The sequence below is a fragment of the Bemisia tabaci genome, chromosome 4, assembly GCF_918797505.1.
Source record: "Bemisia tabaci chromosome 4, PGI_BMITA_v3".
NCBI lineage: Eukaryota > Metazoa > Arthropoda > Insecta > Hemiptera > Aleyrodidae > Bemisia > Bemisia tabaci.
Window position 1 is genome coordinate 33001922 of NC_092796.1, and position 15097 is coordinate 33017018.

The window sequence follows — 15097 nt, forward strand, 5'->3', positions numbered from 1 at the left end:
GGCACCGTCGCCTCGGTCACTTGTGTCTCGAAAATCTTAAAAAATTGGCTAACATGGCAGATGGCATTTCCTTCTCGGAAAATCAAATAAATAAAGTGCGCCTAACGTGTGATATTTGTCCGGCGGCGAAACAAGTTCGTTTTTCGTTCGGCAATAAAAGAACCCCCGCAACGCGCCTTTTGGAGATAGTGCACAGTGATGTCTGTGGGAAAATCCAGCCATCTACTTTCAACAACGAATGCTATTTCGTCTCGTTTAGAGACGACTTCAGTGCTTTTACGTGTATCTATCTGTTAAAAAATAAAAGCGATGTTTTTGGCATGTTACAAGAGTTTGTCGCGTTCGCGGAGCGTAAACATAATTTACCGGTCGCAAAACTGAGAATTGACAACGGCGGAGAATACAATTCTAACGAGATGAAAAAATGGTGCAAAGATAAAGGTATCGAATTAGGATACACGCCCGCGCATACTCCATCCTTGAATGGAGAGAGCGAACGGTTGAACCGTAACATTTGTGAAAAAGTGCGTGCAATGCTGTTTAACTCAAAATTGCCAAAAAGTATGTGGGGTGAAGCCGCTCGCGTCGCCGCATACTTAATAAATCGGTCACCGAGAAATGGATCGGATAAAACCCCGTACGAGTTGTGGTGTGGTAAAAAACCCAACTTAAAAAACCTAAAAGTGTTCGGTTCGCGCGTTTTTTCGAAAACTACGTCGTACCTTAAAAAACTTGACAGCCGTAGTAAGGAATACATCTTCATAGGATATGCCGAACACGGCTATAGACTTTTTGATCCGGCCGACTCAAGTGTGATCGTTTCACGGGATGTAATTTTCCGCGAAAATGAAACTGTGGAATCACTCAATGCGGATGAAGTGCGCGCTGTGCTGGATAATGACCTCATTGGAATGTTGCAACCGGCGGACGCGGACAGCGAAGAAAATGCAAACGAGGAAAATGAGGAAGATCAACAAGGAGACCGAACTTTGATAGAGACAGAAAGTGAAGACATTGGATCGGATGACAACACGGACTGGTCAGAGTGGCTGCCAGGCTCGGACGATACAAGTGCCAGTGACGTCACTGTCACAGAGCTGGATGAAAGTGGACGCCGCTACCCGGAACGTGAGAGAGCTCCTCCAGATCGTCTCAATGTTGGTTTGTATGCGAGTGAATGTGATGATTTTGAGCCTTTGACTTACAGCGAAGCTATTAAGTCAAAAAATTCAGCTGAATGGACTGCTGCCATGCAGCGAGAATTCGACTCATTAAAGAAAAATAAAACTTGGATCCTTGTCGACAGACCAAAAAATAAAAACGTGGTTAAATCAAAATGGGTTTATAAAATTAAAAGAGATGAAAACAATGTTGCCAAAATGTTCAAAAGTCGTGTGGTCGCTAAAGGATTTACCCAAAAATTTGGTGTAGACTACACACAAACTTTTTCTCCTGTAGTAAGACACTCTACAATTCGTTTTTTAATTGCATTAGGTGCAAAATTGAATTTAAAAATTGACCACTTTGATGTAACCACTGCCTTTCTAAACTCTGATTTAAAGGAAGAAATTTACATGGAACAACCCAAAGGTACAGTTGCAAAAGGCAATGAAAATAAAGTATGCTTGCTGCAAAAGTCGATATATGGTCTTAAACAGGCATCAAGAGAGTGGTATGAACTTGCATGTACAGTACTCTTAAGTCTGGGATTTAAAAAGTCGGTTCTAGAGGTTTGCGTCTTTTTTAAAGTTGAGAATACTAAAATATTAATCATTGCATTGTATGTAGATGATTTTTTGGTGTTTTGGAATGATCAAGCCGAAAGAGATGCTCTAAAATTCAATTTGTTAAAACATTTTGCTATGAAAGACCTAGGCGAGGCAAAATATTGTTTAGGTATAACCATTGAGCAAAATAAAAATACCGGGGAAATAAAACTTCATCAGCGTCAGTACATTGAAACGATCTTAAAAAACTTTAATATGACTGATTGCAACCCGGTTAGTACCCCTCTTGAGGTAAACTGTGTAAAAACTGATTTTGAGTCAAGTAGTAAACAAGTCGAAAATGTACCATATCAAAACCTATTAGGTGCACTCATGTACTTGGTGGTCAGTACACGCCCCGATATCGCCTTTACCGTCAGTTACTTGAGTCAATTTAACAACAACCCCATTCGGTGTTGATCATTCGAGCGGTGCGGTCGTGGTCGTGCTCTCGTCTTGTCTTTCGAATCGTGCGTAAACGGGCGAAGTCCATCGCGGTCGGACAGCGCGCGCAAGGCGCGGATGCCGTGCATAACGGCGCGAAAACGTAAACAAGTGCGGTGATATCTTATGTCGAGTTCGCATCAAATATGCAAACACAATGTTGTTTGTTATTGGAAAGACAGTCGGTTCGTCGGCTGTGAAAAGTGCCTTGCCCGAGGAAGACTGGCTCTCCCCAGAGCGAGTCCGTTGAAAACTCAAACACCTACACCTACAGCGATGCCAAATGCTGAAAATATAAACCCGTTTCAGAAAAGTTCGATTCTTCCAAGATCGCCTCCTGGGGCATCAGGGGAAAATAAGCCCGAGAATAATGCTAAAGCTAGCGCACAACCCCTTCCGGACAGCGTTGGCGGTTCGAATAAAGGGGAGGTAGAGACAATTCTAACCACAGACCCTGAAAGTGTCAAGGGAGACCCTGCACTAAATGAGAAGACAAAATTGTTTATTTTGCAGTCGATTTCTGCTGTTAAGTCACTGCACGATGAAAACATCCTTGCAAAAAATTTTATCCAAGAGCAAAAGGCCCTCATGGATAAAATACAGGCCGAAATTAAGGAGCTTAAACTAAATAAGTCGCAACCTCAAGTGGCCGGCGGCTCTAAAAATAAGGGGAAGACATTCGTGACTGTCAACAAGGAAATTCCCCAACAAAACGGCGGGAAATTTGGAGCCCTGCTGCTAGATGCGGAAACGGATGATGATTTTTCATCAGGTGACTGGCCGAACTACAATTCAGATCCGGAGTATCAAGACCAACGAAGGACGGCGGCAAAGAAAGTTAAAAAAACTACAAAGAGGAAAAGGAAGCAGGATCAATCCAGCCCGGACTCCAAAGACGCCTCTGGAAGTGGAGCAGACGTCCAAGCTACACAGGATAAGTCGAATAACTCTAAGCCTGGCGATAAGTCTAATACCTCTAATCCTAATGATAGGTCCCCAAAAATTCTACCACCCCCTCCCATTAAAGTGGTAGGAATTAAAGATTATCAGGAAATTAAGCGACTTTTGAAAGAAGCGTCTGATAAAGAAGAGTATGTTTTAAAATTTTTAGGTAGTGAAACCTGGAAGGTAAATCCCTCTAACGACGAAACTTTCAGAAAAATCTCTGAAAAATTAAACGAAAGAGAAGTACAATGGTATTCTCACTCCAATAAAAACACTCGGAACATCAAAGTTGTATGCAAAGGTCTCCCCCCCTCCATACCTGAAGATGAAATTGTCTCGGATCTCCTTTCAAAAAATTTCAAAATTAAATCAGCCGTTTGCATGAGAAAAAGAGTAGAGAAACAACAGAAAAAAAATGAAAAAACAATTATGCCTATGGATACTGATCCTGAATCTGCTACCCCCCCTCAAACTACCCCTTCGGTAACAACATCTGAAAATCAAACTACAAATGCTAAACCTATCAAGGAATTCGAACTCATAAAAATACCAGTTCATCAACTTGATTTTGACCATTCAGAATCAATAGAAAACATCTATAAGATCAAAGCAATTGCTCATACTATTGTTCAAATAGAGCCAATGAAGATAGATAATAAGATAGTTCCACAGTGCCGAAGATGTCAGTGTTTTTCGCATACTCACAACTTTTGCAGAAAAAATCCACGATGTGTCAAATGCGCAGGCAAACATTTATCTCCTGAGTGTCCTTTTAAAGGTCGGATCTTAAATCCAAAATGCGTAAATTGTGGCGCGATCGGTCATCCCGCGAGTTATCGCGGATGTCCCTTCGCGAAAGAATTTCAAGTTGCACGAAAAAAGCAACTCCAAGCTAAGAAAAACTCCCCTGATCAAAAAAGTTTTCCGAAACTAGGGAAAAATATAACAACTCATGCTCCTCCAAAGAAATTAGATAGGACTTTTGCTCAAGCATTATCAGGCAATACAGCTAATCCGGCAACACAGGGCGCAGGAGACAGTTCTGCCGCTCTGATCGGAGTCTTATTACAAACAATAGAAACTTTGAATGCTCAGCTCAGAGTTCTCACCGAGAAAGTGAGTAAACTTGAAGCTAGCCAGAAAAGATAAACAAAGAAATGAATGACTTTTTTAAATTGAATTGTGATTCATTGACTAATCAGAATTTCTTAATGTCTCAACAGGAAAATTATCCAGAAATCAATTTCGATGATGTTAAAGAGCTACGAGCAAAGACTAATTGCAAGTCATTAAACATTATGGCATGGAATTGCGGCGGACTGACCCGGGTGAAGGCCGAAGAATTCAATGTCACGCTAAGGGATTTCAATGTGGACATAGCCCTATTATCGGAAACCTGGTTCACCAGGACCGATTATAAAAGGTATTTTGCTGGATATAAAATGTTTAACTCATTTCATCCAGCAAATAAGCACAGAGGTGGGTCTTCCATTTTAATTAAAGAAAACATTACTCACAATCTTATCAAGATGATAGAGACAAATGCTTTTCAAGTTGTAATCGTAAACGTGCAAACTGAATTAGACTCTTTCAACATAGCCTCAATATACACTCCACCCCGTAACATCCTCTCAACTGAGGATTACACTGAGTTTTTGGAGGAATTAGGCCCAAAGTATCTGATCGGTGGGGATTGGAACGCTAAAAATCCTCGATGGGGATCCAGGAGAGATAACCCTAAAGGCGTATCACTCCTAGAAGCAGTTAATTTGGTTGGCGGGAATTTTATATCCCCCGGAAAACCGACAAATTTTCCCACTAATCCAGGCCACCAACCTGATCTAATAGACTTTTTTGTTTTTAAAAACATAAATCTTATTGACCACGTCTCATGTGATACCTTAATGTCTATGGAAAAAGGTCATGCAAAAATCATTCTGGAGATTTTTACTACTCCAATCCTTGATAATCGTCCCCCCTCAATTTGCTCTAAAAGAACAGATTGGAAAAATTTCAGGTTAGATCTAGAAAATTTAATTGACAACAGCGTTCCAGTCCTCACTCCAGAAGATATTGACAGGGAGTCGGAGCTGCTGGTGGAAAATATCAGATCCTGTGCAGCAGCCAATACACCTGTAGCTGTAAATAACATAAAACCTTACGCTATCCCAAAGGAACTTCTAAAGCTTATTCGTTTAAAAAGAAAAACCAAAAGAAAAGCAAATTTCACCCATTTTCCTGAAGACAATTCAAAATTTAACAGATTAAATGCAATAGTAAAGAAAAGAACACAAGAATTTTTAAATTACAAATTTAAAAAATTTATTAACTCCTTGTCTCCGTCAGCAGATAAAAACTACTCTTTATGGGCAGCCACAAAATATTTAAAAAGGCCAAAACAGTTAAAATTCCCAATCAGCAAACCTGACAATACATGGGCAAATACAGATGCTGAAAAAGCAGAGGTTTTAGCTGATCACTTTGAAGCCGCTTTTCAACCGCACGAAGACCTGGAAACACTATCTGACTCTGATGTTTCCACCGGCAGTTCTGACTCAGATTTGCAGAATGAAGGGGAAGTGTCCACATTGAAACCCCGAAAAATCAAAAAAATCCCACCAATAAAAATAAAAACCATATCTCCCTCAGAAATCATTAAAGAGATAAAAGGTAAAATTAAGGCAAACAAAGCACCTGGATTTGATAAAATCTCAGGACTGATTTTGAAGAACTTGCCTAACAGGGCAATAATGAAATTGGTCTCAATCTTTAATGCTGTCATTAGATGCAAATATATTCCCTCTCAATGGAAGATAGCGGAAATCTTCGTCCTCTTAAAACCAGACAAACCTCCTACAGAGGCTGCATCTTACAGGCCAATTTCGTTGTTGCCTGTTATCGGCAAACTCTTTGAAAAACTGTACATTAAGAGATTGAACGAGATAGTTGGCAAGCAAAATCTAATAATCGACGCCCAATTTGGTTTCCGAGCGAAACATTCTACAATTGATCAACTTCATAGAATAACTAAATTTATAGAAGACTCCCTGGAAAAGGGAGAATACTGTGTGGCGGTTTTTCTTGATGTAGCGCAGGCATTTGATCGCGTCTGGCACGAGCGCCTCATCGGAAAACTCTACAAAATGCTCCCATGTAACCATGTTGAACTCCTGTCTTCATTTTTATCAGGTAGACAATTTAGAGTGCGATATGAAAATACCACCTCAAGTTTCAGACCAATAAGGGCAGGAGTTCCGCAGGGTTCCTGTCTTTCCCCCCTTCTCTATTCCCTTTTCACCACAGACATCCCGCAGTCTGGGAGAGGGGGGAAACTGGGAGTTTATGCCGATGATACGCTTGTGCTAGCAGCGTCGAAAAGCTACAGGGAGGCACGTTTTAACGCTCAATCCCACCTAAACAGGATTAATAAATGGACAAACAAAGATAAGACCAAATTAAATGCGTCTAAATCGGTAGAAATTGTATTTACCAACAGGCCATTTACTCATATTCCTCTTCACTTAGGAAACTCTGAAATCCCTCGCGACACAGTCGCCCGATATCTCGGCCTCCACCTGGATTCCAGGCTCAAGTGGGGTGCACACATAAAGAAAAAAGTCGAGCAATTAAGACTTAAATTTCATGATATGCAGTGGCTGATTGGCCGCAAATCCAAGTTATCTCTAGAAACCAAACTGCTCCTCTACAAGTCAATGTTGAGGCCGGTTTGGAGTTATGGCTGCCAGTTGTGGGGCTGTGCAGCCAAGTCAAATTTAAAAAAGATAGAAGTCATACAAATGAAAATATTACGAAGCATTTCAAAAGCCAGATGGTATGAGAGGAACGCGGATATTCGCGCCGACCTCAACATTGATTCTGTAGAGGACTACATAACAAAAATGTACAACTCTTACGAAACTAGGCTGCATAGGCATCCCAACCCAGAAGCGCTTGCGCTTCTGGAAAAGGACCAATGCACCCGAAGATTAAAACGTCGCAAACCCCACGAGCTTGGAATTCAGGGGTTCTCAAAATTATCCTTCTTTTAAACTGACGGGCCTCCTTGTGCTCTTCGAACGCAATCAGGGGCTCTTGGGCATTTGACCGGGTTCGGTCACCCGCATTCCATGTCAAAGCAAAAAGACATTTTTACTTTGAAGCAAAATTGTTTTATTTTTCCCTCCTCATTTTTCAGAGGTTGTATTTCTCTCCATATAAAAATGTGTGTAACCTAGTATAAGTTTATCTTATAAGTTAAACCCAAGTTTTTTAAAGATGTATCTTACATCTAAAAACATTCTGTACATATTATAACTTTTGTACAAATAATAAAAAAAAAAAAAAACAACAACCCCTCAGAACAAAATTGGAAAGCAGCGAAACGCGTGTTACGCTACTTAAAAGGTACTCTTGATAAGGGCATTGTGTACAAGCCCACTAATCAGAAAATTGAAATTATCGGTTTTGAAAAAGGTAGACCCTGCAACGTCGATCTGCTCGGTTACTCCGACTCAGATTACGCCAACGATCCAAAAGATCGCAAGTCATATGGTGGCTTTGTCTATTTTCTTGCGGATGGGCCAGTTGCTTGGGAAAGCAAAAAACAAGCGACAACTGCAGTTAGTTCATGCGAAAGTGAATATATAGCTCTAGGGGAAGCTACTAAGGAAGCGTGTTTCTTTAAAAACTTCTTTCATGAACTCTTCACTGATCGTGAGGTTAAAATAACACTCTGTAGTGATAACCAAGGAGCGATTGCCTTATCTACCAATCCTGGTTTTCACAAGCGGTCGAAACACATTGATGTTCGACATCACTTCATACGTGAGAAAGTAAAAGAAAAGAGTCTCACTCTTAAACATGTCCCCACAAAACTCATGGTTGCTGACATTTTAACCAAACCTTTGCCGAAACCGGCACATCAGGCTCACACTAACAAGTTGCTAAAGTAAAAACCCCAAACAAATTAAGGGGGAGCGAGTCTACTTTTTTATGTCTATTCATCTACTCCTTTTATGTTGATTTAATTTCTTTTGTGTTTTTTTTTGGTGGAATTCATTCTTTTTTTTAAAAGGTTCTTCTTTGACTAGCTTTGACTAGATTCAAATGATGAGTTTCTTTGCCCATGTTTGGCATGACTAGATTTAACTGACTAGATTCAAATGATGAGTTTCTTTGCCCATGTTTGGCATGACTAGATTTAAGTGACTAGATTCAAATGATGAATTCTTGGCCAAGTTTGGCATGACTAATTTTAAATGACCCTAAGCACAGCCAAGCTTGCTTAGATAACAAAAATAAAACTACTCCTGTAAACTAGATGTTAAGGAAAATAATGTGAGGATGAGATCAGGATCCCTCGTAAGGGGATATGGGGAACCATTAAAAATTAATAACCTGCTAGATGTCATCATTAACTGGGGGTGTTGGAAACTGAAATTTAATAACTATAACTCTGACATCTATGCAGGCCCATATGAAATGCACTGCTTGCATTCTCGCTCGCTTATTGCGTCTAATTTTTCTTCTACGTGCATTTCCTTTTCTCTTACAGTTAGTCTGTCACGAGATCTCAGTCCAACGAGCCAATGTTTTATAAATAAAACTCTTTCGTCCAAATTCCGAACTTATTGTTTTACCTACCAACAACATTGGCTTAGAATTGCGACAATTTTACTAAAAAAAAACTCGATTTCTAGCGCAATTTTATGAAAGACTTGCAATTTTCATGTCAATGTGAGCCAGTCTTCCATTTTTTGCTGCCCTCCTGTTTTTTCACACGATCGAACTTGCCGTTGTAGTCACATACTTTCTTGAAGTATCCATACCCTTGCTCTTACTTTTGAAGCCTTGTTCAATCTTAGCACTTTCCACAGCTGATTATCACACCATGCCTTCAAAGACGAAACCAGCCAAAATTCATAACAAAAGGTGAGGAATACACACCTGTTTAGAGGTCTCTGATTTGTACCTATCAAATTCTAGCGTTTGTTTCTCCAGTTCATTTTCTATTCGTAACAACTCTGCGTCTCTACTAACTAAGTTTGATCGGAGACTGTCAACTTCTTTCTTGGCATCTCCACTTGACAGACCCCCATCACATTGTTTTTGAATGAACTCGCTTGTTGATCGAAGTTGTTTTTCCAGTTTCCTTATTTTTTCACGCTGTTGTTTATCTTTGGTTTCGTGTGCATCCAAATAGGAGCGGAAAGTTTTCAACATAGATGCAGCTACAGCTTTATCAAAGTGGGGATTTTCTAGAGCTTCTTCAAAATTGGAAAACTGAAAGGAAACAGAGGAAGAAAATAGAGAGATCTCCACCGAAAACCAATCGTAAAAGAAAGTATCATAATATTAGCAGCAAGTAGCAAACTACACATACTCAAATGTTTTGACTCAATTCCAATTTTGTTAAAAGTCAGAAATAAAAACGTATCATATTTTAGATTAGCAGCACAAACTTTATTTTTCAATAAAGTAAAATGCAGGCTCTTGGACTACTAAATTTCAAATCCTCATAAATCTCCGAAAGGAGAAAGAAATTCAATTTACGCTAAGCCACTACAAAAACAAAAATATAAACATGCCTAGTTTAAAGTGAGTGCAAAATAATTGCAACATTTAATTTAAAAACGTACCTTATTATGGTAGTCACCACCTTGCTTTTCTGAGTTTGGAGAAAAACATATTTCACCGGCAGATGCATCCAAAATACTGCCATCTAAAAAAGAAAATTCAAATTGAAAATCAAGTAACTATAGAACTACCATCCCAAATAAAGAAGCTGAGACTTCATTCTAGATTTTGAAAAATTTTTTTACAAAAAAAAAAAAAATAAATAAAAAAAAAAATAAAGCAAGATACAGTCGCCACACCTGCTAGCAATAGATTGCTATGCATACATTAAAAGTGTTTGCTGGTTATTATGGGATAGAATATTTTCTCAGAGAACGCATGAAAAACCTAAGACAGCATTCATCATTACAGCAGAATACATGTGGTGACACACAAAGGAAGGGCTGATGGGTACTAAATAATCAGCAGTTTTTATGTCTTTTTTTGATGCTTCAGGAAACTGTAGGTACTTTTCTTTTTTTTTTTATCACTGAAAATCTAAGCACTTCATTCAGAGAAAAATTATTCACTTTTTTGGTTCTTTGTTGCAGCTTAGAAAAAATAGCTCTTCCTATGATTTTTGCACATCTTTTACAGAATACGAAAAATTTCAGACCATCTGTGTATTATTTCTGTTTTTCCAGTTCTTCTGGATTTCTTTTGAACATTTTTCCAAACTCATTTGACTTTCCAAACTTGTAGACACCCTGCCAAATAAATACATACTTAAAACCATTTGAGATACATTGAAATTGATTGATTTTTTGCTTGAAAAAATGGTGTTCTCGCTGCAGTGGTACATTTATTATTTATCATGTCAAAAAGACAATCCAGGAGGCTCAGGATTGAGAATTGGCAAAAACTCCATTTCAGTTCATCACAAAGTATTTGCAAGTTATACAGTATCACCTGAATTAAGAATTCTCAAAATCAGAACTCTGTAAACGGTTGGAAAAGTTAATAACCCACTCACTTTCCAGATCTCTGTCGTACGAATCACAGGAATGTTGTCGAGGGCATAATGAAGCAGAATGACTGGCATCTCCTTCTGCCGCTGAAACCTGCAAAAGAGATAAAATTGCGAAGGTTTAGTACATGAGCTAACTTGATTTGCTAAAATTTACTGATTACTCATTCTGATATCTATTTTACACCTAAGGATATTTCCTGATGTTCCCTTCCTTCAAAATTAGAACTCTGAGTAACTTTAGGTGAAGAAATCTGAGAGTTCCTCCGGTTCAATTTTGACGTACAGTCTGAACCCCGTCCATGTTACTTATCAATCAAGACGACTTTTTTTCTTTTTTTTTCTTTCAGATTTTGAGTCCATTCATATCGAATTGTTTCTCAGTCAAAAGAAAAGTGAAGTGATCATGATTGCAAGAGGAATGGTAAAACTTTCATGACTTTATGAGAAGAAACCAACATCATTTTACTTTGATGATATGGGAAATGTTTCCCGAAAGTTGTTCCCACTGGTCTTGCAGAATTATTTCATCCCCTACTTTGAATATGCTAGTATAGTATTTAGCACAAGAGCCTTACTTATACTTCTGAAACTTGAATTGAAGAGTGGATATGAGCTAGTTCAACAATAAACATCCTTATTCGTCTTTTCAAGACTTTCAACCTCTGTGCAAGAAAATGATGGCATTGGGCAGAAACTCACAATACAAATACCAAATGTTCTCAGGTTTTTTTTTTTTTTTTTTTTTTTTTTTTTTTTTTTTTTTTTAAATCTTGGTAAAAACGAATAAGCATGGACAGCACTCAGAGCTTCTCTGATTGGCTGCTAGAAAAAGTTTAACCTGTGCACCAGGGATTTTGAAACACAGGGTTAATGTCCATAAGCTACACAAATTTGAACAGGAAAGATAGAGTAACTGGTCCATATTAAGCAAAAAGGAACAGAGTCACTTATCACTCATTGTTTTTCATCAAACAATTTATTTCTTTACAGGGAGTGGTAGTGTAGATTCTTTTGAAAATTTCAGCAAGTTTGTTTTACCTCACAGATGAAAACCCACCAAAATTTTCAAAAGTATCTACCTTACCATTCTCCCATAAAAAAATATATATTTCAATGAGAATTGCCGATGGTAAATAAGCCTTGGTTCCTTTCTGCTTAAAGCTGTCAATCTCAAGTTTGTTTGCGAGACCTCTGTCAAAAGTGTTGGAGACAGCAGCTCCAACAGTCATCCCACACTGCTGCTTTTTTCCCCATGATGTCTTGCAGGAACTGGTATGTATGCACCAGCACCTCTTCAGTCTTCAGTCATGATTTATGAATGACTGTGAGGGGATAATTGGACCGCATTAAACAGAAAGGAACCAAGCCACATCAGCTATTGCCAAATTGAATTGGGCAGTTTAATTTTTTACATGAAAACGGCTGCGCAGATTTTTGTGCAAATTTCAGTGGATTTTCTCCTCGGTACAAAGCAAATACCTTAAAATTTTCAAAGGAATCCCCACAAACGTTCTCTTGTGAAAAATTAAATTTTAAGCCCAGTTAAATTTGGCAATAGCTGATGTGGCTTGGCTCCTTCCTGTTAGACGTGGTCCAATTATTAATAAAAATAAAAATCACCATGAAATTTGATGCGGTATCATCCTTTTGGCCCTGAAGTTTTCTGTCATTTGAATCCATCTCTTCATCTAAGCTGCATTGGTTATCATAAGAAAGTTCTTGAGTTGATCGACCTGTAAAGCAAAAATGATGCTGTAGAATAGTAGTTACGAGGGTTTTACGGTCAAAATGCAGTCAATAAAATCAAAGAGAAAATATCGATGCTTCTGAACATTTGATTTCATGCAATGGTCAATAGTAAAGTATTTTTTCGTTTTGAAGAGCCTCAAAACGAAACTTCAGTAAGAACACTACTTCTTTTTTAAACTTTTAATAATAGATCTCATTTATAGAAAACAAGTCTATCCACTTAAGGAGAATATCTACCTAATCTAGGTATCCTGAGTTTGCAGTCAAAGTCTATGACACGAAGCTATATTGCGAAGTTCCAAAGTTTAGGGTATCGTTTTACTGTTTTAAATCAAATTAACTTAATCATTCAAATTTCATGGAGCATTTCACTTAGGATGAAGAAAAATCAGCAAAAATTCTAGGATGTGATTTTATTAGTTTCGCATGGAAAAAAGAAAGAATGACAAAAAATTCGCCATGTTGTAAATCAAGATACATACTTTTCAAAAGCTATTTTGTTCCTTTTGTTCCTCCTTCCATTTATTAATGCATTTTTTGTTTGTTTCTTAAATTTAGAGGGATCCAGCAGTGCTGTCATCATCAACAGTTACATGCTATTTGTGTGTCTCTTCAGTGCGAAAACTTTTACATCTAAGGTTTCTGTTGAACGAACTCCTACAGAACTACTTCTACAAAGCCACTTGAGCCACTTTGAGTGTTTGCTGAATAACAATACTTTTAGATTCACAGAATCAGTTTTATCTTAAGTAAAACTACCTTAAGTACCGACTATATTCAATTCACTGAGCTAAAAATCAGAGCTAAAACTGAGGTGGTGACAGAGCAGAACGGATCAAAATTAATGGTTAGATGCAAATTAGGAAGTGCCTTAGAAACTGAACTGATACTGAACTGAAACTGAAGAAAAACTACACTCAGTCAGTGGAGCTCTGTGTGCAGACAGGTAAATAATGTGATCAAAAAGCCTCTAATCATCAGGAGCATCGCAGTAAAACCAGAGGCACTTAGGTTTTCAACCCAGACAAGAACCGCTGTGAGATTTTACTTGCTTCTCAACCAGCTGGTATTGATTTCCAGTTTTAATTCCTAGGTATTTTTAAAGATCTCGAACAGCAAAAGATCAATTCCTGCTGGCTAAAAATAAATTCTACAGGACAACATTTATAAGTAATCGTGTTTGCAGGCTTGGCTGTTGAGTGACTTCCTGTAAAATCTGTCATGTCTTTATTCCATGGACGAGCAGGATTGATTTTACTAGACTAGAATTATAGCATTCTGTTTTGAGGCATTCATTATTTATTAATTATATAGCAGTATCTTCAAATTACAGCTAAGAATCCCTTTGACTGCAGCCAACAGAACTGCTTCATATCAAAGTCACTGAACTCCGGTCCCTTCATAGCACTCCATCACAGGCATTATACAGTTCTCCTTTTATAGCCTTCAGTTATGCCTTTAAAATACAGCGCTTTCTGTGTGAAGCTTTGTCTCATTGCAATTTTAGATTCAGCCAAGCCAGGGGTAAAAACTCAAAAATTAAAACCAACTGGTATGCTTTGACAAGAATGAAGCTGCACAAACCTTTGACTTTCCAATATTACCGGGATACATTTCTTAGAAATTGTTACATTGATAAAAATCGGAGCGAGATTGATCTGCTCAAAACTCAGAAACTACATGCTTTGTCAAAGGTTAGGAATGAAGAAATAGTAATTCACTAGGAAAGATTGTCCTACTTACATGTTGCGCAAGCACAGAGTTTGAAGCTGTAGCAGCAAATTTACAGGATACTTCAGACAAATTTTAGAAATTCAATTAACCATAACGCAGAAGATAGTAAACAAACAAGTCAGTTGAAATTTTAACTGGGAATCAGAAAAATTTGAAATATCAGCTAACCAACACAAAAACCGTTGAAGTTGTGATAGAATGGGCTTCTTGTCTTCCGAGCTAATAAACGTAAAATTCTCACAAAATTCAAGTGAAGAACCTAGATAGGGTTTTGAATTTTTTATCACAGTTTCAAATAATGTAGAAATATTGGAAAAGAATGTAAGAACACAAGGAGCGCAGTTTCGGCTGGAGAAGTACACTAAAAATAAACTTAGTAAAAGAACCGGTGTGGACAGAAGTCAAGAGAACACACTGATTGGCTGCCAAGAGCGTACATTTCATACGTCATACGCATAATAGTCTTATGCGATTGGAGGAGCCACGATTTTTGTACTTCACGTACGTCACCAAAACAAAAGCTGTCCATGCCTGCTTTCTTCATGTTATGGGAAATCAACTGAAAAGTAAATAAAGTTAACGACATCAGCGACACCTGTCGAAACAGACAGAAACTAGAAATTACCGCGGATACGCGGCGGTGGCTCCTTGTCTCTCTCCCCCTTTCCCGCCACCCCCGTCCCTTCCGAAGACACCTATTTTTTTCTTGAGGAAATTGAGGATGGGAAACGGGAAGTAACACCGAGGGAGAAAAATTATTTCTTCCGTGCCGTGACTGAGTTTGTCAGCAGACCCTTCTGGATTGAGGAATTGTGACGGTTATAAATAGCGCTCGGAGGATAGGTGCTCTTCGAGGCGTATTCTTCCCCGATTC

At 38.4% G+C, this 15097-nt stretch overlaps 1 protein-coding gene across 4 annotated transcripts in view; it reads right to left on the reverse strand.

The window, feature by feature from the left end:
• LOC109036203 (uncharacterized) overlaps window positions 1-14602 on the reverse strand; it is a 72128-nt gene extending 57526 nt beyond the window's left edge. For 3 of the 4 annotated variants that reach the window (XM_072299714.1, XM_072299713.1, XM_019050220.2), the window contains exons 1-5: window positions 14233-14602; window positions 12361-12473; window positions 10744-10831; window positions 9794-9876; window positions 9102-9437 (exon numbers count right to left, since the gene is read on the reverse strand). In XM_072299714.1, coding sequence (XP_072155815.1) covers window positions 9102-9437; window positions 9794-9876; window positions 10744-10831; window positions 12361-12420 — 567 coding nt within the window. In that variant the 5' untranslated portion in view covers window positions 12421-12473; window positions 14233-14602. The remainder of the gene's footprint in view (window positions 1-9101; window positions 9438-9793; window positions 9877-10743; window positions 10832-12360; window positions 12474-14232) is intronic. The other variant, XM_072299716.1, reaches the window with a different exon arrangement.
• Between the last annotated feature and the right edge of the window lie 495 nt (window positions 14603-15097).